The sequence below is a fragment of the Manis pentadactyla genome, chromosome 9 (genome assembly GCF_030020395.1).
Source record: "Manis pentadactyla isolate mManPen7 chromosome 9, mManPen7.hap1, whole genome shotgun sequence".
NCBI lineage: Eukaryota > Metazoa > Chordata > Mammalia > Pholidota > Manidae > Manis > Manis pentadactyla.
Genome location: NC_080027.1, coordinates 48,231,275 through 48,259,219, shown reverse-complemented (window position 1 = coordinate 48,259,219; position 27,945 = coordinate 48,231,275). Strand labels below are relative to the sequence as shown.

Sequence of the window (27,945 nt, the reverse complement as noted above, 5' to 3'; positions counted from 1 at the left end):
TATGTATTATTACCCCCACATCTTATGACTCCAATTTTGTCTTTCCTAAGGTTACCTGTCTCAGAACCAGAGTGCGGATCCAAGCCTTCCTCAACCCTAGTACCCTGATCACCTTTTCACTTCAACACGTTAACACCCCTCAGCCCCTGGATAGTGACCTGCTTCTTTCTCAATCTAAGACATCTCACAGTGCCCGGAGAGAATTCTAGGTATCAGATGAAAGGTTACCTCTAGCCTACAAAGTCTCTGGGAAATACCACCTAGTTTTTGCTTAGATTCAGCCACTGGCCGACCTCAGCAAAACCCAAGACTGCTTTTATTACATCAGCACCGGAAAATTTACTGAGGTCTTTGGAAAACCTCTTTAAACTTAACTCTACAGATTCTAGTTCTGCCTGCCTCAACCACAGTGGCAAACAGCTCCACCCTGTTATTCAAGTATGCTAACACATTGACCTCTACCTACTCCTTTGGTTCAGACTAAGTATGCAATTTTCTCAATTATTTTTCCTCTGTGGGTTCTCAGCCTTATCTCCCTTGGGAACCACAGGACCCATGAAGAAATGCTTTGGTGTTATCAGTGAAGTCATGCCCAACACACAGCCCACTTCCCCTGAGGTGCTTACTGCCTGGGTTGCATGAACTCCAGGAAAATTTTCTCCTTTCTACCCAGCAGTAAACTCATGTTAAGATGGAATTCATTTACAAAAGATAGGCTGTTTATTTAGAGTCATAAGCAGTTGAATGACTCAGTGTGACTCAAACCACAAAACAACCATTTCTATTCAGTCCACTCTGAGCCCCAGGGTGGGGCCCAGATCGGCAGGAGAGCTGCCTGGGGCCTGTTCACAGGCTCACAAGTTTCTCATTGAGGGCAATCTGTGACTGGGTGAGATTGGCCAGGTAGGTCACCATCAGCAGGTCCTGGAAGATAAAGAAGCCACAGTGAGTGAGGGGTTGGGTGGAAAGGGAGCAGAGAGGTGATACTGGCCACTTGCATGGTGGACAATGGGTCTGAGGACAGTCCTGGATAAATGACGGCTGGGAGATGCTGAGTAAGAGTTGATGGTAGAAAACAAGAAGGAAATGCTATGAGAACACTTTCTCACTTCCATTGATACACTTATCAAGGGGTGCTTTAGCTGGGATCCATGGTTAAGATATAGTGGGGTTCTGTGAACTCAGATGGGAAAAATAAGAAGTTGCCGTTTTCATTAATCTCTGAATTTTAGCCTAATTTTTCAACCATGAATCTAGATAACAACTGTATCAACAGTACCTGAGATAATGGAATCAACAAAGGATAAGGGAAGAAATCTCCAAATGTGTACTATCTCTTCCTTCCTCCCAATGTGGACTGTAAGGGGGTCAAAGGCAAAGCCCTGTCTCCTGTCCCTCTCTAGGTCATCTCCAACTCCCTTCCCATGTGTGTATGTGCAGGGCAGGCATGGGCTCCCTGAAGCTCAGGGAAGGCACTCACATTGATGTTGCTGTTGAGCATTGTCTCGAAGTCATCAGGAACTATCTTGGGCACTTGGTTAACGAGACTCATTAGGAAGCGGCCCACTGTATTGTCAGCTGATACCTTTCCAGACTGAGCACCAAACAAAGATTCAATGAGGCACAGTTAATTCTCACCACTGAGGACCAGCACTTCCCCAGCAACTCTCTCAGCGATCCCGCAGTGAAGCTGTGCCCTCCTCCTTTCCTTCCGTCCCCCTCCTCACCAGCACGTCCTCTGCGTACTGCAGCACTGTGCTGAGAGCATCCTGGATGCGAGCGGATGCCCCTCCTACTTGCTGCAAGTCACTTGAGAGTCCAATGACCCGGTTGGAGCTAAAACAGGTCTTCATGATCAGGTCAACTGTGGGGGTGGGTTGGGGAGGTGTAAGAGACACAAACTCAGCCCACCAGGAGCAAGGTGACCTCTAACCTTTCTGCTAACTCTCCCACTTTCCTTTGGACTCAGTCAACTTGCCCTAACTCCCTTATTAGCTTATCTTCCTCCTGCGAGAGCTCAACTCCTGCACCAAGTATGCCAATCACTGGTTTTGGTCTCATATAAATGGCCATATAATTTCTAGTGCTGACCATTTCCCCACCTCTAACAGTTTCACAAATAATTCCTTTAGTCCCATTTATATAGGAGAATGACTGACTTCTAGTCATCACAAACCTTAGATCTAACCCACCCAAGGCCCTTCCTTCATCAACCTCCACCCCTGAAAAATGCCAAAGACCTCGAAAGAGGGTATGGGAAAATAACTTACCTCCGATTCGTTCAGTGTCATAATAAGCATATTTCACTGTCAGGGGTGTGAACATCACTCCCATGGTCCTCCCAGGGACACCCATTAAAGTGCTGGGGAGAGAGAAATCAAGGTAAGTAAAGGCCTTGGGAGAGGGTTTCCATGTCTAGTCCAGGCTGGGAAAGCAGTCATACCAAGAGTATGGCTCCCAAGGTTCTAAGGTAAGCAGGCTAGGACCACTCAAACCCCAGAGGTCTCACAGGAACAAGCCACTTTCTTCCCTTAGTTCATTCCACACACCAAACCATTGGCCTATGAGAGAGGACTCAGCTTTTGGGCCCATTCTGGTCCCTTTGGAGGATTACTCCACACACTGTGCAACCTCAGTGATGAAAGGACAGGATGCTGAGTTTCCCTGTGTAGCTGGCTGCCTAAACGTCCACCTTCATGGCAAAAAGACATAGGACAGGTCTTTCTGGGACTGAGCCCTTCATCAGCACTGAAAAAACAAACCAATTCTGGCTCATCAAGATCAGACTGGATGCTACATGTAATCTCACCGAAGGTGACTGCCTTTATCATGTCAAGTGAACACTTTCAGGTGGATCTTGATGAGTCTGAAACACATGGAAGCTAAGAAATGAGACAATGGCTACAATTTAGATACACACCAATTGGCCCGTAAGAGTTTGGCATCTACCATTTTTGTCTTACTGCATAACGGTCAACTGGCTACATAGTGTCAGACAGAGAAACAGGACAACAGTGTAAAAGATACACTAACAAATGTCTTCATATTAACCAGAAAATACAATCCTTTCAATTCCTGTAGCAGCCCCTTCTTCAGCATGCCCAGTCTTTCCTAACATTTCCCACTGACCAACATTTAACAAGCTGCAAGCCAATAATGTATCAATACCACAGTTATTGTCACCAAAACTGTACTCAATCCTGGGTTAATAGATGTGTTCAAAATAAGGACAGTTCTCCTGTCAGCTGTACTATCCTGAGTCCTGTGCTCAGCTCTAGGGATAACAACAAATTAAAGGATAACAGAAAAGCACTGAACATGTGAAGAATCATGACCAGAATACCATATGAGGGTTAACTGCAGGAACTATGAAGAGTCAGCTTTTAGAAAAGACAGTATGAAAAACATGACAGCTTTTTCAAATACCTAAAGGGCTGCCATTTCAAATTGGTTAAAAACAATGAGTAGAAATCTTGGATACAACTAGGATCAGTGGGTGGAAATTTCACAGACAGATTTTGTTTCATAGTAAAACCCCTCTAATAACTGTTGAAAGTGAGGCACAGGCAGTAGGTTATACACTGAAGGATTAAACTGCATGGGGTGGAAATGTGGTATTATCCAAGCATGGGATGAACTAGATAGGCTTTTATGCCCTTGTAGCCCAAGACTGATCACCTGACATAGGCCTTGATGCTCATGCGGCCGTTCTGGAGGCTCGTGTCCACAGTGAGGTGAATGGGGCTGGGAGCTTCCCGGCTGTAGTACTCATGGATCAGCACGGAGTGCTCTGTAATATCATGGCCGGTAGCATACCTAGAAAATGGAACACAGTAGTGGACTTACGTCTACATGTGACACCAATCCCAAGCCCATGCGTGTCTCTACGTATCTGACACCCTATGGTAGTGACACCCCAAATGCCAAAATCATAAACGCAATGAAAACTTTTATCAATTCAAAGGCTGACTTAGAGCTCTTGAAAAATTCCAAGTCACCAGAAAGGCTAAAAAAGAACTTGCTCAGTAAAAACTACATTTCAAAATAAATATTCTTGGCCTCACAGGATCAGAATTGCCAGCAAAAGGTAACATACGTTCAGCAGTCTGGCGCCCACAGGGAGTACGGCATCTATCTGGCGGCTAAAAGCCTTCGCAATCACTGAGACGTTTTCCACCTCCCACCCTCGCCAACTTACCAGCCCAGGATGAGCTCATTTGGAGAGACTTTCTTGTGTAGTTCATACATGTTCTTAGCAAACTCCATATCAACAGCCACCTAAGAAGGACGGCAGGAATGTTGAGCCAGAAGTTCACAGAAAACCGGAGAGAAGGGGCAAGAGGCCACCCCACAGCCAGAAGAGGCCCAGGAAGCACGTGAATGTGCAACAAAGCACTCTGGAGCTGCAGAGGCTCCAGGTGTGAGTACAACATGCTATGCAGGAAAGGCCTGTGCAGGGGAGTGAGTAAACACCTACAACCTGCACAGGGGAGGCTCAAATTCCCACCTACCTCATCTTCTGACTCATTGTGGGGCACCGAAAAGCAGTTGGTGACTTCCACAGAGTGCTTGTCAACAGTTCCTGTGAAAGAGGATTGTCCTTGTGTTATAAAATCCTGGGCTCCCAAGATGTCCGGCTACTATCCAAAAGCTTTCGGAAGTCTCTTCAAAGTCAATGAACAAAACACTGAACGCATCAGTTCTAAGTTCAGCCATGTGCATCAATGGAACAGGATTCTCCAGAGAACTAAAACTCTGAAGTGATTCCCAGCTCCTTCTTTAACCATCAATATGTAGGGTATAGTCTTCCCTTACAAGGTCTTTGCCTACTTGTTACTTCCTGTTAGCAGTTCCACTTCGATCATCACTGTATGACCTTCACTTTCAGTCTTTAGACTTTCTCTTTATAAACAGATCTGCAGACCTATCTGGAAGATTCTAATAATATCTATACAGACCACTTACACAGCAGCCTAATCCCAGAGCACAATTTTAGGGAGCTTCACCTGTACCTTCTTCAGCCATAATAACCTTAACCCTATCATCATCCAGAAACCTTTCACTGTGAACTTGAAACATCAGTGTCAGTCTTTTACCACACCCTTCTAACTCTTCAAGTTGATATCTTTACTCTCACTACATTTGTTTCCTGATCTCACTAGGACTGCTAGTCCCTTGATTCTCCATTTTTTCCTAATCTCCTGGCACCTCCCACCCCAGGCTTTAAGTGCGTCCCTTTCTACCACAGACCTACACATTGCCTATATCCACTTCCTATGGTGTCTGTCCTCTTGGCTGAAACTATGTTCCCAAACCAATGTTCCTATTTTTCATCGTATTTGACCTCTCATCAGTGTTCAACAGATCTGATCACTTTAAGCTTCTGAAACAGTTAAGTCTTTTATATTCTATGCCACTATGACACCCTTCTATTACAGCATTTACCACATTACAGTCTACTTATTTGCATGAGTATATCTTCATCTTGATTTTAAGGTTAGAGTAGAGCTTCTTTTATCAAATGTTGAATTTTCAGCACCTAACAGTTTTGTGGAACATAAAAGGTAGCAGTGACTTCATTTAACCAAGTGAAATATATTTCATGAACATCTGAGAAAATTGCTAAGTTCCTAGCAAACAATGTTATCTTCACTCTTCAGTAAGGGCCACCTAACACCTAGCAGTATCTCTGGATCTGGAAGAGAATCTGAAGATCAAGATTATACTTGGTCTAACTACAGTCACTAAGGAAACCCTGGGTGGAGAATTGTTTTCGTAGATAAACACCTCCAGTAAGTTTGATGAATTTGATAGTGCAGCTGAAAGTTAAGTTAGTATTTGTAGAGGGCCAAATCAGTGATACAAAAAGCATGTATTATTGACGCTCAAAACAGGGCACAGTCACAATGCTATCATACTTTGAGAGGTTAAGAAGAGGGGTGAGGGTGAGGGTTGGGATGAAGGACTGTTAACACTCCTCCCAGCACCTGGAAGATGAGTGGAACTTAAACAACTGAGAGGGAACAGGGAAGACACTTGATGCAGAGAATACAAAGGCTTGTTTGAGAAAAACCATGGCAATGTTATAATTTAGTTCTCAAAAAGACTAAGTCTAAAGTAGCCCTTGAAAGAAGGTAATTTGACCCAAGGCACATGGCTAAAACTCGGTGGAGTCTGCCTACAAATCCTGTCCTCTCTCCAATACATCAGTTGTCTTCTATGGTGGAAGGACTCTGTTCAAGAGAAAGAAAAATATGCCTGCAACTGGAGTGGAATCACAAAGGTATTGAAAATCTGTGACTATGATGGAGTGAAAATCAATTTGATGGGACCAGTAGTCATGACAGAGAGAGACATACAATCAGTAATCATCCTTTAGTGTATCTCAAATTTTACAAGTTACTTTAACATAAAATATCTATTCTCTAAATTTTGAACAGGGGCAGGGAAAACGTTCAATTTGAAGGTTAAGCAGTATCATAAACAGGTAATACAATCATTTGTCCAAATGTAGAATAAAAAATTGCACTGGGGGAATAGGGTTTATCGAATTACGAACTAGTATTAGGGAGACTTGAAGGACAGAAGGTGGAGCTTAGATGTTTAGGAGAGCAGAGTATTACTGAAACTCTAAAAGGCTCTACCAAATTGGTTTACTTGCTGAGAGGGGTATCTTTTTGCACATTTCCCCGCTCCTTTGCTAACTGGTTAGGAACTTCTTTGTAAACTCCTTTAAGATAAAGACGTTTAATCAGCAGATAAGGGGGAAAACATGGTCATTGGGTTTAGGGAGTTAAGGGCTTCTAACTTTCCAGTTACCATTTGAACTCATTTTTGGTAGACTGGGACTAACCATTCTTAAGTACTGTTGGGTGAGTTAAAAATAAAATATAAGTCACTCAGCACACAATATTCATTCAACACACAGCCCCTCACGTATTATATGTCACCCACAACCAACAATCCAACAAAATATTTTTTAAAGTTCTTTGGGAAGGTAAGTCGCAGGAGAAAGGTGGGATGGAGAAAACAGGTAATAAGGTAATGGGATGAGAAAACACGGGAACAAGATCAAAGAGAAGTGAGAGAAGAGAACGTCCATTTTCTGACCACTCACCCAGCAGGGTCCCGATTACACGGGCAGCGCCCTCATTGCGTCGCTCGTAGCTGTCCACGATGGAGGCCAAAATGACCGGGTGCAGCCGGACCACGCGGCCGCCGGGGAAGGCGCCCGGGAGGGCCGGGCCAGGCAGCGCCTGCGCCGGTGTCTGCGCTGCGCCGGGCGCCGAGGCCGGGGTCTGGCCCGGGGCCGCGGCAGCGGCGGCCGCCGCCGGGTCTGAAGATGAGGCTGCAGCGGGCACCGGAGCTGCAGCCGGCGCGGACGCCGAAGCGGGCGCGGGCGCTGGGACCGAGGCTGGCGCTGGTGCTGAGGCTGGGGCCGCAGCCGGGGCTGGGGCTGGGGCTGGAGCCGCGGGAGTAGAGCTTGCCGGTGCGGCTAGCGCAGCCATCTTGTCCAGAGAGAAGGAACGGGGAGCGGAAGAGAGCGAGTTAGCGAACATTAGGAGCGCGATAGGCTGAATATGCACCACGAGAACGAGATCTTTGTATCTATTGGTTACTGATGATGCTTCTTCACGGCACTGCGATCTCCTGCTCCGAGTTTGTGCTCTTTGATTTTGGTCCGATGTGCACTCAGTGAGATCGAAGCTAAAAGTTCCGAGCACCCTTAGGTCCTCGCTGGGAGAAGAGAAACAAGGCATTCTGCATAGCTGCCCCCAGATGGACCCAGAGAGCTGCGTAAGGGTCACAGTTCATTTCAAAGAAGTAATGTCACTCAAAGTGCCTTTCAAAGGGCTTTGTTCTTGACAGCATCGTAAGGCGTCAATACGGTGGTTTATTTATTCAACAATTTGAATATGTGCCAGATGCTCTTTTAGGCCCTTGGGATGTATCAATGGACAAAACAAGGATCGTTGTCCTTGAAAAGTTTACACTCCAGAGGGGAGAGACAAGTAAGTACATTATATAATATGTTAGAATGTGGTAAGTGCTACAAAAAGGAAAAAAGCAGTGAGAAAAAGGAGGAGTTAGGGTAAGTCACAATGAGAATGTGGGATCTGAGTGGACTTGAGGGTCTGAGAGAGATGGCCGTTAGTGGAGGGAGGTGACAGCTACTGGCAAAGACCTTAAGGCAGGAGCAGGCCTGTGTGTGTGAGGACGCTCTGTGGTGCCTGGAGATGGGCCTTTAAATAGGAATGGGGGAGCAGATCGTTAGACCTCCTAGGCCATGGTAAGAACTTTGACCCCTGTCCTAGTGGGATGGGGAGCCACTGCCGGGCTCTGAGCAGGGGAGGGTCATAGTCTGTCTCAGTTTCGAAGGATCACTTGGGCTTCTTTGAGAAAAATAGACGGAGAGGGAGGTGAAAGATAAAGAGCCGCAAGACGTGTTAGGGGGTTACCAGCGATCTGAGTGAAAGATGGCTGGGACCCGGTCAGGAGCAGTGGAAGTGATGAGAAACGGGCAGATCGTGGATATGTTCTGAGGGTAAAGGCAACAGGATTTCCTGAGAAGTTATACGTGAGGCGTGAAAGAGAGGAGCCAAAGATGACTCCAGTTGTGTGTGTGCTGAGGAGCCAGTATGAAGGAGTTGTCACTGAGATGGTCACCACTACATGTGCAGCAAGGTTTTGGGAAAAGATCCCAAATTCAGTTTTGGATGTGTCCCCTTTGAGATGTCCCTTAGACAGCCAAGCAGAATTGTGGAGTGGTTAGGTGGAGATACCAGTCTGTACTTTGGGAGAGGATTGAATGAGTAATGCTCCGTAAAGCTCTTAAGCATATGCTGCATACACAGAGTTATAATTCTTAAGTGGTCACCATTATAGCCTTTAAGTGGTAGAACTGTGTGATAGAAGAAGCTCTGATCCTAACTCATCGTGTAACTTTGGATATTTGGTAATTTTTTTTCCCCGAGCCTCAGTTTCTTTCTTGGTAAAGTGGGGATGGTAACACCTGCCTGCCTGGAACCTTGTCAGCTTCCCTAATTAGGTCAAGTCTCAGCATCCAGCTGGCAAGGTGGGAGGGTGAGGTTGGACTTTTTAGCCCTGACTCATGCCCAAGAATTGCTTTCTCCCTGGAGCTACCTTCAGTGATTAGAATTCACATGATTCTGAGACCCATCAGTGCTCTGGGAAGACATACATTCTTTCTTTTTATTCCCCCAAACACTGGTGAACAGCCTTTCAGAGGAGGATTGAAAAGTGATTCTTGGATTCAACGGCTTGGATCTTCACCATCCCTAGGAGAGCAGTGTCAGTGGGACTGAGGGTGGGGTGAGCATGGAAACCAAATTTCAGGCGTGAGAAGACGGTGGGTTTGAACTGACGGCAGCGAGTGCTGGTGACTCTCTCAAGGGAATAGCTGGGAGGGAAAGGAGACATTTAAGGCAGTACCTGGAGGAACAGCAGGATTGAGAGGGGGACAATTTAGGCTGAAAGAGTTAGACATATATTTTATTTTATTTTATTTTATTTTATTTATTTATTTTTTTTTAATAATTATTTTTTATTGAAGGGTAGTTGACACACACTATTACATTACATGAGTTTCAAGTGTACAACACAGTGGTAGAACATTTATATGCATAATTCTAGGTTCCAGCTATCACCCTACCAGGCTGTTACAATATCTTGACTATATTCCTTATGCTATACATTACATCCCGGTTACTAATGTATTTTACCATTGGAAGTCTGTCCTTTTTTTTTTTTTTTTTTTGTGAGGGCATCTCTCATATTTATTGATCAAATGGTTGTTAATGACAATAAAATTCTGTATAGGGGAGTCAATGCTCAATGCACAATCATTATTCCACCCCAAGCCTAATTTTTGTCAGTCTCCAATCTTCTGAGGCATAACAAACAAGTTTTTACATGTAGAACAAATTCTTACATAATGAATAAGTTACATAGTGAACAGTACAAGGGCAGTCATCACAGAAACTTTCGGTTTTGCTCATGCATTATGAACTATAAACAGTCAGTTCAAATATGAATACTCATTTGGTTTTTATACTTGATTGATATGTGGATACCACATTTCTCTCTTTATTATTATTATTTTTAATAAATTGCTGAAGTGGTAGGTAGATACAAGATAAAGGTAGAAAACATAGTTTAGTGTTGTAAGAGAGCACATGTAGATGATCAGGTGTGTGCCTGTAGACTATGTGTTAATCCAAGCTAGACCAGGGCAATAAAACATCCACGTATGCAGAAGATTTCTCTCAGAACGGGGGGGTGAGGTTCTAAGCCTCACCTCTGTTGATCCCCAATTTCTCACCTGATGGCCCCCCTGCGACTGTGCCTGTCTTAGGTTGTTCCTCCCTTGAGGAATCTTACCCGTCTCTGGCTAACCAGTCATCTTCCGGGGCCATACAGGGAAATGTGAAGTTGGTAAGTGAGAGAGAAGCCTTATTGTTTGAAAAAGTTAACTTTTTACTTCTTTGCATATTTATGCCCTGTGGCTTCTATGCCCAGCATTTGTCTTGAGGTATCTTTACCACTTGGAAGAATTATGATACTCGGTAAATTTGATATGAGACACGAATTCTATTTAAGGGTTGTAATTAGGAAGGAAGAAGAAAAGCTATAGAAGTAGCAGGCGGAAGAAAACATGGGAAGATTGATTATTTCTTTGATATATCTTCTTGTAGAGTAACTTCAGCATGTATAGGTTTTAAGCTACTACTTAAATTGCACACACACATTAACATAATAGGAGTATAGTTACATAACCAAAGCATATCTGTAATTACCAGCCATCTGCAGTGAAACCAAGAAAACCAGTTAGGCACCTTAGGCATTTGTGAAAACTTATCTATGATATGGTGGATATTGTCCAAATGAACTTGAACAGTCTGAGAGAAATCAGACAAATTAAAACAACCCATTCCTGGGGACTGTTCACATGCCATATGTTCTTTTAACAATAAATAGTTTGTAGTTGTAAGACTTTGGAGCGCTACAATTTGCACTTCTCCAAATTCTTGGTTGAGTTCCAACAGTATAGATCCAGTCCAATTTTGTTGTTTTACTGTATGCACAGGCCAGCTTAGATATCTCCTTCCTCATTCCCATGGCAGGTCCAGGAACTGGTGGGATGAGTGCATCTACAGCTGTAGCAGTGCGTGGATCTTTGTTGGGGTTTTTTGATGATCAACTTCTGGCATGAGTCTTCCAGAGGGTGCAGATGTTGGAAGTTCTTTTTCATATCGTATCTTAGTTCATTTTCGGGGTAGCCCAATTAGGCTTTGATCCTCTGTATAAACACAAACAGACCCTTTGCCTACACTTTTATATGCCCTTTATACCCTTGTGTAGAACTCGTTGGAGGTTACCACACAGGAACTGCCCTTTTTTTTTTTTTTTTTTTTTTTTGCTATCACTAATCTACACTTACATGACGAATATTATGTTTACTAGGCTCTCTCCTATACCAGGTCTCCCCTATAAACCCCTTTACAGTCACTGTCCATCAGCATAGCAAAATGTTGTAGAATCACTACTTGCCTTCTCTGTGTTGTACAGCCCTCCCTTTTCTCCCACCCCCCCATGCATGTTAATCTTAATACCCCCCTACTTCTCCCCCCCTTATCCCTCCCTACCCACCCATCCTCCCCAGTCCCTTTCCCTTTGGTACCTGTTAGTCCATTCTTGAGTTCTGTGATTCTGCTGCTGTTTTGTTCCTTCAGTTTTTCCTTTGTTCTTATATTCCACAGATAAGTGAAATCATTTGGTATTTCTCTTTCTCCGCTTGGCTTGTTTCACTGAGCATAATACCCTCCAGCTCCATCCATGTTGCTGCAAATGATTGGATTTGCCCTTTTCTTATAGCTGAGTAGTATTCCATTGTGTATATGTACCACATCTTCTTTATCCATTCATCTATTGATGGACATTTAGGTTGCTTCCAATTCTTGGCTATTGTAAATAGTGCTGCAATAAACATAGGGGTGCATCTGTCTTTCTCAAACTTGATTGCTGCATTCTTAGGGTAAATTCCTAGGAGTGCAATTCCTGGGTCAAATGGTAAGTCTGTTTTGAGCATTTTGATGTACCTCCATACTGCTTTCCACAATGGTTGAACTAACTTACATTCCCACCAGCAGTGTAGGAGGGTTCCCCTTTCTCCACAGCCTCGCCAACATTTGTTGTTGTTTGTCTTTTGGATGGCAGCCATCCTTACTGGTGTGAGGTGATACCTCATTGTAGTTTTAATTTGCATTTCTCTGATAATTAGCGATGTGGAGCATCTTTTCATGTGTCTGTTGGCCATCTGTATTTCTTTTTTGGAGAACTCTCTGTTCAGTTCCTCTGCCCATTTTTTAATTGGGTTATTTGTTTTTTGTTTGTTGAGGCGTGAGAGCTCCTTATATATTCTGGACGTCAAGCCTTTATCGGATGTGTCATTTTCAAATATATTCTCCCATACTGTAGGGATCCTTCTTGTTCTATTGATGGTGTCTTTTGCTGTACAGAAGCTTTTCAGCTTAATATAGTCCCACTTACTCATTTTTGCTGTTGTTTTCCTTGCCCGGGGAGATATGTTCAAGAAGAGGTCACTCATGTTTATGTCTAAGAGGTTTTCGCCTATGTTTTCTTCCAAGAGTTTAATGGTTTCATGGCTTACATTCAGGTCTTTGATCCATTTTGAGTTTACTTTTGTATATGGGGTTAGACAATGGTCCAGTTTCATTCTCCTACATGTAGCTGTCCAGTTTTGCCAGCACCACCTGTTGAAGAGACTGTCATTTCGCCATTGTATGTCCATGGCTCCTTTATCAAATATTAATTGACCATATATGTCTGGGTTAATGTCTGGATTCTCTAGTCTGTTCCATTGGTCTGTGGCTCTGCTCTTGTGCCAGTACCAAATTGTCTTGATTACTATGGCTTTATAGTAGAGCTTGAAGTTGGGGAGTGAGATCCCCCCTACTTTATTCTTCTTTCTCAGGATTGCTTTGGCTATTCGGGGTCTTTGGTGTTTCCATATGAATTTTTGAATTATTTGTTCCAGTTCATTGAAGAATGTTGCTGGTAGTTTCATAGGGATTGCATCAAATCTGTATATTGCTTTGGGCAGGATGGCCATTTTAACGATATTAATTCTTCCTAGCCACGAGCATGGGATGAGTTTCCATCTGTTAGTGTCCCCTTTAATTTCTCTTAAGAGTGACTTGTAGTTTTCAGAGTATAAGTCTTTCACTTCTTTGGTTAGGTTTATTCCTAGGTATTTTATTTTTTTTGATGCAACTGTGAATGGAGTTGTTTTCCTGATTTCTCTCTCTGTTGGTTCATTGTTAGTATATAGGAAAGCCACAGATTTCTGTGTGTTGATTTTGTATCCTGCAACTTTGCTGTATTCCGATATCAGTTCTAGTAGTTTTGGGGTGGAGTCTTTAGGGTTTTTTATGTACAGTATCATGTCATCTGCAAATAGTGACAGTTTAACTTCTTCTTTACCAATCTGGATTCCTTGTATTTCTTTATTTTGTCTGATTGCCGTGGCTAGGACCTCCAGTACTATGTTAAATAACAGTGGAGAGAGTGGGCATCCCTGTCTAGTTCCCGATCTCAGAGGAAATGCTTTCAGCTTCTCGCTGTTCAATATAATGTTGGCTGTGGGTTTATCATAGATGGCCTTTATTATGTTGAGGTACTTGCCCTCTATTCCCATTTTGCTGAGAGTTTTTAACATGAATGGATGTTGAACTTTGTCAAATGCTTTTTCAGCATCTATGGAGATGATCATGTGGTTTTTGTCTTTCTTTTTGTTGATGTGGTGGATGATGTTGATGGACTTTCGAATGTTGTACCATCCTTGCATCCCTGGAATGAATCCCACTTGGTCATGGTGTATGATCCTTTTGATGTATTTTTGAATTCGGTTTGCTAATATTTTGTTGAGTATTTTTGCATCTACGTTCATCAGGGATATTGGTCCGTAGTTTTCTTTTTTGGTGGGGTCTTTGCCTGGTTTTGGTATTAGGGTGATGTTAGCTTCATAGAATGAGTTTGGGAGTATCCCCTCCTCCTCTATTTTTTGGAAAACTTTAAGGAGAATGGGTATTATGTCTTCCCTGTATGTCTGATAAAATTCCGAGGTAAATCCATCTGGCCCGGGGGTTTTGTTCTTTGGTAGTTTTTTGATTACCTCTTCAATTTCGTTGCTGGTAATTGGTCTGTTTAGATTTTCTGTTTCTTCCTGGGTCAATCTTGGAAGGTTATATTTTTCTAGGAAGTTGTCCATTTCTCCTAGGTTTCCCAGCTTGTTAGCATATAGGTTTTCATAGTATTCTCCAATAATTCTTTGCATTTCCGTGGGGTCCGTCGTGATTTTTCCTTTCTCGTTTCTGATACTGTTGATTTGTGTTGACTCTCTTTTCTTCTTAATAAGTCTGGCTAGAGGCTTATCTATTTTGTTTATTTTCTCGAAGAACCAGCTCTTGGTTTCATTGATTTTTGCTATTGTTTTATTCTTCTCAATTTTATTTATTTCTTCTCTGATCTTTATTATGTCCCTCCTTCTGCTGACCTTAGGCCTCATCTGTTCTTCTTTTTCCAATTTCGATAATTGTGACATTAGACCATTCATTTGGGATTGCTCTTCCTTTTTTAAATATGCTTGGATTGCTATATACTTTCCTCTTAAGACTGCTTTTGCTGCGTCCCACAGAAGTTGGGGCTTAGTGTTGTTGTTGTCATTTGTTTCCATATATTGCTGGATCTCCATTTTGATTTGGTCATTGATCCATTGATTATTTAGGAGCGTGTTGTTAAGCCTCCATGTGTTCGTGAGCCTCTTTGCTTTCTTTGTACAGTTTATTTCTAGTTTTATGCCTTTGTGGTCTGAAAAGTTGGTTGGTAGGATTTCAATCTTTTGGAATTTTCTGAGGCTCTTTTTGTGGCCTAGTATGTGGTCTATTCTGGAGAATGTTCCATGTGCACTTGAGAAGAATGTATATCCCGCTGCTTTTGGATGTAGAGTTCTATAGATGTCTATTAGGTCCATCTGCTCTACTGTGTTGTTCAGTGCTTCCGTGTCCTTACTTATTTTCTGCCCAGTGGATCTATCCTTTGGGGTGAGTGGTGTGTTGAAGTCTCCTAGAATGAATGCATTGCAGTCTATATCCCCCTTTAGTTCTGTTAGTATTTGTTTCACATATGCTGGTGCTCCTGTGTTGGGTGCATATATATTTAGAATGGTTATATCCTCTTGTTGGACTGAGCCCTTTATCATTATGTAGTGTCCTTCTTTATCTCTTGTTACTTTCTTTGTTTTGAAGTCTATTTTGTCTGATATTAGTACTGCAACCCCTGCTTTCTTCTCACTGTTGTTTGCTTGAAATATGTTTTTCCATCCCTTGACTTTTAGTCTGTACATGTCTTTGGGTTTGAGGTGAGTTTCTTGTAAGCAGCATATAGATGGGTCTTGCTTTTTTATCCATTCTGTTACTCTGTGTCTTTTGATTGGTGCATTCAATCATTAGGGTGACTATTGAAAGATATGTACTTATTGCCATTGCAGGCTTTAAATTCGTGGTTACCAAAGGTTCAAGGTTAGCCTCTTTAGTATCTTACTGCCTAACTTAGCTCGCTTATTGAGCTGTTATATACACTGTCTGGAGATTCTTTTCTTCTCTCCCTTCTTGTTCCTCCTCCTCGATTCTTCATATGTTGGGTGTTTTGTGCTGTGCTCTTTCTAGGAGTGCTCCCATCTAGAGCAGTCCCTGTAAGATGTTCTGTAGAGGTGGTTTGTGGAAAGCAAATTCCCTCAGCTTTTGTTTGTCTGGGAATTGTTTAATCCCACCGTCATATTTGAATGATAGTCGTGCTGGATACAGTATCCTTGGTTCAAGGCCCTTCTGTTTCATTGTATTAAATATATCATGCCATTCTCTTCTGGCCTGTAGGGTTTCTGTTGAGAAATCTGACGTTAGCCTGATGGGTTTCCCTTTATAGGTGACCTTTTTCTCTCTAGCTGCCTTTAACACTCTTTCCTTGTCCTTGATCTTTGCCATTTTAATTATTATGTGTCTTGGTGTTGCCCTTCTTGGATCCTTTCTGTTGGGGGTTCTGTGTATTTCCGTGGTCTGTTCGATTACTTCCTCCCCCAGTGTGGGGAAGTTTTCAGCAATTATTTCTTCTAAGATACTTTCCATCTCTTTGCCTCTCTCTTCTTCTTCTGGGACCCCTATAATACGGATATTGCTCCTTTTAGATTGGTCACACAGTTCTCTTAATATTGTTTCATTCCTGGAGATCCTTTTGTCTCTCTCTATGTCAGCTTCTATGCGTTCCTGTTCTCTGATTTCAATTCCATCAATGGCCTCTTGCATTCTATCCATTCTGCTTATAAACCCTTCCAGAGTTTGTTTCATTTCTGCGATCTCCTTTCTGGCATCTGTGATCTCTTTCCGGACTTCATCCCATTTTTCTTGCGTATTTCTCTGCATCTCTGTCAGCATGTTTATGATTCTTATTTTGAATTCTTTTTCAGGAAGACTGGTTAGGTCTGTCTCCTTCTCTGGTGTTGTCTCTGTGATCTTTGTCTGCCTGTAGCTTTGCCTTTTCATGGTGATAGGAATAGTCTGCAGAACTGGGACGAGTGACGGCTGGAAGGACTTCCTTTCTTGTTGGTTTGTGGCCCTCCTCTCCTGGGAGAACAGCGGCCTCTAGTGGCTTGTGCTGCGCAGCTGCGCGCAGACAGGGTTTCTGCTTCCTGCCCGGCTGCTATGGAGTTAATCTCCACTGTTGCTGTGGGCGTGGCCTGGCTCGGGCAGCTACTCCAAAATGGTGGAGTCGCGTTGGAGCAGGAGCTGCTGGGAGGCTATTTATCTCCGTAAGGGGCCTCCCTGCTCCCTGCAGCCCAGGGGTTAGGGTGCCCAGAGATCCCGGATTCCCTACCTCTGGATTAAGTGGCCCGCCCTGCCCCTTTAAGACTTCCAAAAAGCACCCGCCAAAACAAAACAACGACCACAAAAAAAACAAGAAAAAAAATTTTTTTAATTAAAAAAAAAAAAAAAATTTTTTTAATTAAAAAAAAAAAAAGGTGGTCGTTCGTTTTTCTTTATTCTCCGGTGCCAGCCTCAGGCCTCTGCTCACTGGTCTTTCTGCCCTGTTTCCCTAATATTGGGGTCCCTGTCCCTTTAAGACTTCCAAAAAGCGCTCGTCAAAACAAAGCAGCAAAAAAGCAAAAAAAAAAAAATGGTCGCGCGCTTTTCTTATGTCCTCTGTCGCCCAGCCTCCAGTGCCTGCTCACTGTTCTTGCTGCCCTGTTTTCCCAGTATCGAGGGCCCTGCACTCTGGCCCGGATGGCTGGGGCTGGGTGTTCGGCAGCCCTGGGCTCCGTCTCCCTCCCGCTCTGCCTGCTCTTCTCCCGCCGGGAGCTGGGGGGAGGGGCGCTCGGCTCCCGCGGGGCCGGGGCTTGTATCTTACCCCCTTCGCGAGGCGCTGGGTTCTCTCAGGTGCGGATGTGGTCTGGATATTGTCCTGTGTCCTCTGGTCTTTATTCTAGGAAGGGTTGTCTTTGTTATATTTTCATAGATATATGTTGTTTTGGGAGGAGATTTCCGCTGCTCTACTCACGCCGCCATCTTCCGCCCACCCCCCTAGACATATATTTTAAACTAAGAGTAGGGGTCTAGAGGAGAGAGAAAGATTGAATGCACAAGTCCGACAAGGGGAGCTGTCTAATGAGACAGAGCGGGAAGGAGGACCTGAACGGAGAAGCCCAGATGGGAGGCTCGGCCTCGCGCAGGATGAGGGACATGCTGGGGAGGCTGCCCTGGGCTCTGGCCTCCTTTATGGGTGCCTAGTGGGCATCTGTCCTGCCAGCGGTGGTCCCTGGAGCCCACCCCAGAGGAGACACTCGCCCCCGGTGAAAAGGGGCGTTGCCGCCCCAGCTGGCCAGGTGATTCCGTGGGATCTCCTGTCTGTGTGCTGATTTCCACTGGGTGTGGACACTTTACCAGCAGGGACTTTGCCTTTACATTGACGGTCTGAAGACCTTCCTCTCTGAGAGGAAAGGAGACCGGGATGGATGAAGAATCAGAGACAGTTTGAATTGGGGAGAGAAGGGAAGTTGCAAGAACTCCTGTCGAATGACTTTCCGGGAAGCGGAGGCAACGTAATCTGCTGAGAAGAGCAGGGCCAGGGCTGGTTCGGTGTGGGGCAGCGGGCTGTGTTGGGAAGAGCGCTGAGAGTGAGCCGTCAAGGGAGGGCCCAACGGGGAGCAGGCCCAGCTGAGGCTACAGGTCTCAAGGATCCATCAGCCTTTGCATTTTTCTTCAGCCACACAGCTCAGGAGCAGAAGAGAGATCGCTGGCATGGTCTTCCCAGAGATGCTGACTGTCGAGGATAAGGGAGTGCATACTTCAGGTTGCTAGCTTTTCAATGACTGCTGAGGCATCCAGGCAGGCTGAACCCTATCAGTGGGAACTCGGGGGCCCAGATTCTTCAGGAAATGGGAGAGGAGATGAGGAGGGAGAAAATGAGCTGTCCCCTTTTATGGAAAATGTGTTGTGTACATGGTGAATTGGTCAGGGTTCTCCAGAACCAAAAGGATATATGAGATATATATATAACTATAGGAAAAAAATATATATATATATACGCGCACACACATATTAGGAATTAACCTGTGTGATTATGGAGACTGAGAAGTCCCAAGATCTTTAGTTAGCAAGATCTGTGTATCCATGGAAGCTGATACATGGTTCTAGTCTGAAAGCCATCAGGCTCAAAACCCAAGAAGAGCCACTTTTTCGGTTTGAGTCTGAGGGCTAGAAAAGAACCACGTCCTGCTCAGTGCAGTCAGGCAGGAGCCTTCTGTCCCTCTAGGGAGGGTCAGTCCTTCTGTTCTACTCAGGCTTTCAACTGACTGGATGAGGCCCACCTTCACTGGGGCAATCTGCTTTCCTCAGCCCATCAATTTAAATATTATAGTGATCCAAAAGCACCCTCACAGATATACCCAGAATAATGTGTGACCAAATATCTGGGGACCCTGAACTCTAGTCAAGTTGACACATAAAATTCACCAAAATACAAGCTGTCCTGGGAGCATGCTTGACAGTCCTGCGTGAAAAGATCAGGGTCTCACTGTGGGCTCACGTTACAGGTGGGGTCTGTGGCTTGGTACAGCCATCCCACCTCCTCAGAGATAGTGGGAGCTTCAGCTCCAACTCCCACTATAGGAGGACTGCAAGGGGAAGCCCAGCTGGGGCACCCATCACAGACAGTGGTCGCCTGTCTCCAGGGCTCTCTAAGACCACTCCATGCCTGCCTACTTGGTGTGGCAGTCTCTTTTCTTCGTACTCTAGTTCTCTGATACCACACCTTAGTTTTGGCATCTGCCTCTGGCCTTCCTTCCCTCCCCCTGGTTTTGGGTCAGTGCAGCCTCTTTCTCTGGTTTGCTCTCCTCAGCCCATCCCTGACTCCTGCCTCTCCGGGATCCTCAGGTTCTAGCAGGAGCATGCCTGGTCAGCCCCTTGCCTTCATGATAAGGTGGGAGCAGAGGCCACATGGAGTTGCTGACATTTGTTGCCTGTCTTGCCTAAACTGCCTGCAGGGGTTGAGTTTGGTTTGGCCCAAGAACCATGACAGCATGGCTGGTGCATATAGCTTTAGGAAAGGAGAGATGCGGGTGGCCCCAGGTCTTGCTGCGCATGTCACGGGAGCCAGACAGTCCGCTTTGCTGGGCCAGTGGTGCAGCCCAGAGTTGAGCTTTGAGGGGCATACCCATTGAGGGAGCCAAGGACCATCACCTCCAGGGGTCTAGGTGTGGCCATCTTTTCATTCCTGGAGCCTGGTGTGTTGCTCTCAGAGAGTGAGATGGCAACTTTCAGCTGTCTGTGGGCCACATTCATTAGTGGAGGTTCTTTTGACACTTGATATCCCCCAGATGGAGGGAACGTAGCGCTCTTTTTCTTTATCTTTTTTCTATCACAAGTGCACAGAATTGTAATAATCATACTTCTTGGTTCATGACACACTGATATCTTTAGTCTATTCATGAGATTTTTTTTTGTTGCATTCATTCATTCATTCATTATATTTTAAATAATATAATCAAGATTTACTATCCAACTCAAGACCAAAACACTTATCCAGTTTTAAATAATTAACAGAACCTACAACCCCAAACAAGAACTAGAATGTTATTAACAGGCAGTATGCATTATTATTATAAATATCAGAATATGAATTTATGCAATAGAATTATATACTATAATAGAATTTATCATTATGGAAATTAGAATAGTAACAACAGGTAATATTATTATGCACACTATGTTTTTCTTCTACTCACCTGAATTTTGTCTGTCACCATTTGCTTAAAAATTATGACTTTATTTCAAATATCTAATCTATATATCTATTTATCTCTCTATGACTAAATAATACATTCTTTACTTTTCCTAGTTTTTGAACTCCATTAAAAGAATATCTATCTTATTGGAAGCCGGTCTTCTGAAACTTGCTCCTTCTTCTCAGCCTTAGGTGACTGGGATGGATTCATGTTGTGTGTACAGCTGTAGTTCATTCGTCTTCACTTGCTGTATGATATTCCTTTGTACAAATACACCAACATTTATTTTCCAGTATATTGCAGATGAATATGTGGGTTGTTTACATTTGTTCATATTACGAAAATTGCTGCTTTAAACATCCCTCTGCATGTGTGTCCTGGCAGCTTTGAGTTGGTGCTATGGATTGACTTGTATCCCCCCAAATTCATATGTTGATGAATCTGTTAATATGATTAATGATATTTATAGATTTCCTAAAATTAAAACAGTTTCACATTCTTGAGCTAAACCCAACTTGGTACTGTGTACTACTTCTTCCACACAATTTGGGTTCAGTGCGCTAATATTTCGTTTAGGAATTTTGTTTTTAAATTTATGAGTGTAATGGGTCTGGATTTTATATCAAGTTTATAATGATGAATTTAGGTTGAAGTTGCATTGACTCTAAAGAATCTGTTGGGGTGAACTGACATTTTTGTGGTATTCAGTTTTCCTATTTATGAACATGGGCTATAATTCATTTTCTCTTTTTTTGTTAATATCTTACAATTTGATTTTGTTTTTGTCAGAGGATATGTCTATATGATGCCTATTGAAATTTATTGACTCTTACTTTATGCCAATTGTGTTATTAATATTTCTCAATGTTTTAGGTTTGCTTAAGAAAAATGTTTACCATTTAAATGTGAGACCCAGTACTTTATAAATGTCCGCTGTATAAAATTTGCTAATTCTATCTTTTAAGTCTTAAAAAGCATTCAGAAGGTCTTAAAAGATCATAATAGATCTTTTTCATTTGTTTGATCCAGTAATAACTCAGAGAGGAAAGTTGGAATCTTCCCAGTGTGATGATGGAGTTATCAGGTTCTCCCTAGCTGTAAGTTTTTGCTTCATATATTTTAAAGCTATCTTATTAGGTATGTAGATGCTTAGCATTGTTAAAATTTTCTGGCGAATTAGACCTTTACCAAGTATGTATTGACTATCTCTAACTCTAATGATGTTTTTTTGTCTTAAAATCTATTTTGTTAATATTAATATAGCTACACCAGGTTTCCCTTGCTTAGTACTTTCTCACATATCTTTTTTCCATTCTTTTGCTCTCAAACATTCCATATCTTTACACTTTAGGTGTCTCTCTTGTAAAGAGCATATAACAAAGTATTAAAAATATCCACTTTGGCCATCTTTCTTTTTGAGTTGACAAGCCTAGTCCTTTAGCATTTTCTGTGTTGATATATTTTTTACTAATTTCCAATATTTAATTTAAAAAATTTTATTTGTTCCATTATCCCATGTTCTTTTTCCCTTATATTTGGCCTTTTAAAGGGGTTTTTTTTATTATGTTTTCTTATTCTTTTTGTTCTTCTACTCGTTAAGAATCATATTCTAATTCTAGCATTTTAATTATTACTCTTGATATTACCATGCTCTTTTTTTTGGCACTTGTCAATTATTTAACAAGAAAAGATATTCCTTAGCCTGTAGTATTCATGTTTCATTGTTTATAAACATAGGTCAGTGACAGGCTTGCATAGAGCTCAATACAAAGAAATTCTTTGCATTCCAGTATTACTTTGCACTCTGAAAGACACCAACCTTCTTCATCTCAAAATCTTCCATGGAATCATAATTTCTATAGAAATCTGCATATGCCTCCTTTCTTGATTCAGCCACAGCAAACTTCTAGAGAGCTGAACCCTCCAGGCTCTTAATAATCCTAGTTAACATCTGTCCCCATACATAGCTATAGAATTTTTTTCTTGTAATGAGAACTTATAAGATTGACTCTTTTAGCAACTTTTAAATATGCAATACAGTATCATTATCTCCATTTCTTCGTTAGTTTTTATTTTACCAAAGTAATATATGCTCATAGTTTAAAAGGTCAACTAACATTAAAAATTCTATGCTCCAGAAGGAGGGACATAATAAAGATCAGAGAAGAAATAAATAAAATTGAGAAGAATAAAACAATAGAAAAAAATCAATGAAACCAAGAGCTGGTTTTTTTGAGACAATAAACAAAATAGATAAACCCCTAGCAAGACTCATTAAGAGAAACAGAGAATCTACACACATAAACTGAATCAGAAATGAGAAAGGAAAAACCATGACGGACACCACAGAAATACAAAAAATTATTAGAGAATACTATGAAAATCTATATGCTAACAAGCTGGATAACCTAGAAGAAATGGACAACTTTCTAGAAAAATAAAACCTTCCAAGACTGACCAAGGAAGAAACAGAAAATCTAAATGGATCAATTACCAGCAACGATATTGAATTGGTAATCAAAAAACTACCCAAGAACAAAACCCCTGGACCAGACGGATTCACTGCTGAATTTTATCAGACATTTAGAGAAGACATAATACCCATTGTCCTTAAAGTTTTCCAAAAAGTAGAAGAGGATGGAATACTTCCAAACTCATTCATGAAGCCAGCATCACTCTAATACCAAAACCAGGCAAAGACACCACAAAAAAAGAAAACTACAGACCAGTATCCCTGATGAACATAGATGCAAAAATACTCAACAAAATATTAGCAAAACAAATTAAAAAATACATGAAGAGGATCATACACCATGATCAAGTGGGATTCATCTCAGGGATGCAAGGATGGTACAACATATGAAAATCCATCAACATCATCCACCACATCAACAAAAGAAGGACAAAAACCACATGATCATCTCCATGGATGTTGAAAAAACATTCGACAAAATTCAACAAACATTCATGATAAAAACTCTCAACAAAATAGGTATAGAGGGCAAGTACCTCAGCATAATAAAGGCCATATATGACAAACCCACAGCTAACATCATACTTAACAGCAAGAAGCTGAAAGCTTTTCCCGTAAGATCAGAAACAAGACAAGGATGCCCACTTTCCCCGTTTTCATTCAACATTGTACTGGAGGTCCTAGCCATGGTGATCAGACAACGTAAAGAAATAAAAGGCATCCAGATTGGTAAGGAAGAAGCCAAACTGTCACTGTTTGCAGATGACATGATATTGTACATAAAAAACCCTAAAGAATCCACTCAAAAACTACTAGAACTAATATCTGAATTCAGCAAAGTTGCAGGATACAAAATTAATACACAGAAATCTGTTGCTTTCCTATACACTAATGATGAATTAGCATAAAGAGAAATCAGGAAAACAATTCCATTCACAATTGCATCAAAAAGAATAAAATATCTAGGAATAAACCTAACCAAGGAATGAAAGACCTATTCCCTGAAAACTACAGGACACTCTTAAGAGAAATTAAAGAGGACACTAACAAATGGAAACTCATCCCATGCTTTTGGGTAGAAAGAATTAAAATTGTCAAAATGACCATCTGCCTAAAGCAATCTACAGATTCAATGTAATCCCTATCAAAATACTGACAGCATTCTTCAGTGAACTGGAACAAATAGTTATAAAATTCATATGGAACCACAAAAGACCCCAAATAGCCAAAGTAATCCTGAGAAGGAAGAATGAAGCAGGGGGGATCTCGCTTCCTAACTTCAAGCTCTACTACAAAGCCACAGTAATCAAGACAATTTGGTACTGGCACAAGAACAGACCCATAGACCAATGGAAGAGAATAGATATTAACCCAAGCACATACGGTAAATTAATATACGATACAGGAGCCATGGATATACAATGGGGAAATGACAGCCTCTTCAACAGCTGGTATTAGCAAAACTGGACCGCTACATGTAAGAGAATGAAACTGGATTACTGTCTAACTCCATACACTAAAGTAAACTAAAAATGGATCAAAGATCTGAATGTAAGTCATGAAACCATTGAACTCTTAAAAGAAAACATAGGTAAAACTCTCTTGGACATAAACATGAGCAACTTCTTCATGAAAATATCTCCCTGGGCATGGGGAAACATAAGCAAAAATGAACAAGTGGGACTATATCAAACAAAAAAGCTTCTGTACAGCAAAGGACACCATCAGTAAAACAAAAAAGTATCCAACAGTATGGTAGAATATATTCACAAATGACATATCTGATAAGGGGTTGACATCCAAAATATATAAAGGGCTCATGCACCTCAACAAACAAAAAGCAAATAATCCAATTTAAAAATGGGCAGAGGATCTGAACAGACACTTCTCTAAAGAAGAAGTTCAAATTGCTCATCATTAGAGAAATGCAAATTAAAACCACAGTCAAATTATCACCTCACACCAGTTAGGATGGCCACCATCCAAAAGAAAACAATGACAAATGTTGGTGAGGATGTGGTGAAAGGGGAATCCTCCCACACTGCTGGTGGGAATGTAAATTAGTTCAACCATTGTGGAAAGCAGTATGGAGGTTCCTCAAAAAACTCAAAATAGAAATACCATTTGACCTAGGAATTCTGCTTCTAGGAATTTATCCTAAGAATGCAGGAGCCCAATTTGAAAACAACATATGCATCCCTATATTTATCATGGCACTATTTACAATAGCCAAGAAATAGTAGCAACCTAAGTGTCCATCAGTAGATGAATGGATAAAGAAGATGTGATACATATACACAATGGAATATTATTCAGCCATAAGAAGAAAACAAATCCTACCAATCGCAACAACATCGATGTAGCTAGAGGGTATTATGCTCAGTGAAATAAGCCAGGCAGAAAAAGACAAGTATCAAATGATTTCACTCATCTCTGGAGTATGAGACCAAAGAAAAAACTGAAGGAACAAAACAGCAGCAGAATCACAGAACCCAAGAATGGACTAACAGTTGCCAAAGGGAAAGGCACTGGGGGGGATGGGTGGGAAGGGAGGGAGAAGGGGGAAAAAGGGGTATTACGATTAGCACACATAATGTAGTGGGGGGAGGCACAGGAAGGCAGTATAACACAGAGAAGACAAGTAGTGATTCTATAGCATCTTACTATGCTGATGCACAGTGAACGTAATGGGGTATATTGTGGGGACTTGATAATGGGGGGGAGTCTAGTAACCATAATGTTGTTCATGTAATTGTATAATAATGATACCAAAAAAAAAAAAAGGAAACTGGGTCAAATGACTTCTAAGGCATCTCAAAGCTCTAACAGACTATGATTCTACGACTCTGTATTTTCCACATGTTTCTGTTGTGGGCGTGAGGAAGTATGCATTTTAAATTGTGCAGTCATTCTAGGGTCCACATCAGGTCTTAAGAAGACCAAAAAGGTCTGGCCCACTAAACCTGACAGTACATTCATTTATATGTTCAATATTGAAGGGGAGCTAGAAATAAGTGAGGAGGAAAGACAGTGAAGTGAAGAGAACAGAGCTGGTAGGTGAACTCTGCAGTGACAAGCACCTAGTCAGGACTGGAGAAGCCCTGAGCCAGGCACTTACCAGGCACCTGTAAAGTTTTGCTAATTGACTGAAGTGAGAATTAAAACCACCCAAAGAAGATTCAGACCAGGAGTTTCTCTTCTCCACCACTGAATTCCAACATTGGCGCAACCCTACCTCACAAACAAATGCAATGGAGCCCATTTACTTTGCTGGTGTTTATGACAAAAATAACTCATTTTGAACTGAAAAAAAAAATCCTATGCTCCAAATATTGCAATTCCCTGATTCATCTCTTCACTACCTCTGCCTCTTCCCTGAGGCAGCCACTTTAGACCCTGAACTGTTTCTTACATTTCTGCATGTCTAAATACACATCTACCTTTTGACTCATCAGTTTTAGGCATGACCTATTGACTTCCTATGCCAGAAATTTCCACCGCTATCCTTTCAATATGGTTATTATACATTTTAGATCAATATTCAGTGGTTATTTCTATGCAAACATTATTGACACCTGAGTGTTGTGATTTACTATTATATAAATTTCTGTCTTATTTTTAATTTTTCCTGGAGCTGTAATATATTTTTGTTCTTTTCTAGTTTTTTGTTTTTCTTAGAGCTAGTGATTTCCTTATTTTACTTATTTCTCTAGTTTTCTTGATACTTATTATAGTTTTCCCATACCTTGTAATAAACTGTCAGTAGGGTCTTTAATAAGGCCAGCACATCAGCTAATCTGTTAATCCCTTTTTCCTGGAGGTGGGCTTTCTGGGAGCCCCCTTTTCCTCAGCAGGGTATTCTGGCCTGTCAACTCTCCAGGTCCTTCCAGGACTTCCAGGACTAATTTCCTCCTCTTTTGGATCCCTTTTTCCTGGAGCTCCTGTCTTCCTCCCTTTTCACTTTGGTGGAGCACAATCTCGAGCGGCTCCAACAATTTCCAGAATGATGCCATGGCCCAGTTCCTTGGTCTCTGCAGTCCGACTGAGGCAGGCTAGAATAGAGAGCAGAGGGCTCAGGGTTCAAATCAGAAGGTGTAGGATAACAGGATGCTTAAAAAGTACAAAGTAACAGGATGCTCAGGGTTCAAAAAAAAAGGCCCAAAAAAACAACAGGATGCTTGCAGACTGGAACAAACTAAACATAAAGACTTGTGGTCTGCCAACCAAGTCAAGTTTCTCTTAAGAGGAAACATTTTCTCTTTCCCTCACCAGACTTGTGCAACCCAGCTCATTAGGCAAATTACCCACCCCACACACATGAATATTCACCCCTTAGTTAGTCAGACCCTTTTGAAACCCCAAACCAACACAGCTCTGAGCTGATGTCTCTTGAACCTGCCTGCACTACCTCCTGGGGTGTGTACTTTTACTGTATAAGTGCATTCTTGCTTACACTGCTTGACCTGCTCATGAATGCTGTCCTGACCGGAGGCAAGAAGCCTCTCCAGGGTTGAGGTCTCACCTAGTACACAGGGAGACCTCCTCAGACTGGATTTCCTGACACCAAAACCACCCTAGCTTCTCCTGGAGTCAGGCTGCAGCGGAGGGCTGGGGTTTCTGTGAGGGAGATGGAAGGCCTGCTGAGCTCTTTTTCTCTTGGTGACAGAAGAGGTCATCTCTTTGGCCCCTCCTTTGTTTCTCAACTTTATCATATGGAGGAATGAGGTCAAGTTCTTTGGTGAGCAAGGTTCATCCACTGACAGGTGTAATGTGTGGGTGTTTGTGCTTCTCTGGGGCTCAGGGGGTTCATCAGTTCCAGCTGCACATGTACTGGGGCCTACTGGGTATCGAAGTGTAGGTGTCTGGGTGGCCCCACTCTTCCTTTTAATACCAGCACCACCAAGCAGAAGCTAACTAGTGGGTTGGCCTAAGTGGGCCCACCTTAGCTTGAGGATCTATCTGACCAGAAAAGGAATCTGTTTCAGCCCAGTCCCTTTGCTTGCAGGCCCCTGCATCAGGGAGCTGTCACCCCTGCCTCCCCTCCAGGGCTCCAAGTAGGCTGACTGAACAGCTGAGACTGCCCGTCTCCTGGCAGGCG

General features: G+C 42.3%; 1 protein-coding gene across 1 annotated transcript; it reads right to left on the bottom strand.

Annotated features, from left to right (window-relative positions):
- Positions 1–697: 697 nt before the first annotated feature.
- Positions 698–7,526, bottom strand: EIF3F (eukaryotic translation initiation factor 3 subunit F). Its single transcript, XM_036930945.2, has 8 exons — positions 7,118–7,526; positions 4,512–4,582; positions 4,199–4,278; positions 3,679–3,816; positions 2,271–2,362; positions 1,728–1,864; positions 1,481–1,594; positions 698–924 (listed from the first exon to the last, which is right to left on the bottom strand). The coding sequence occupies exons 1-8, from the start codon at positions 7,506–7,508 to the stop codon at positions 847–849; spliced, it is 1,101 nt and encodes a 366-aa protein (XP_036786840.2). The 5' UTR covers positions 7,509–7,526; the 3' UTR covers positions 698–846.
- Positions 7,527–27,945: the final 20,419 nt, after the last annotated feature.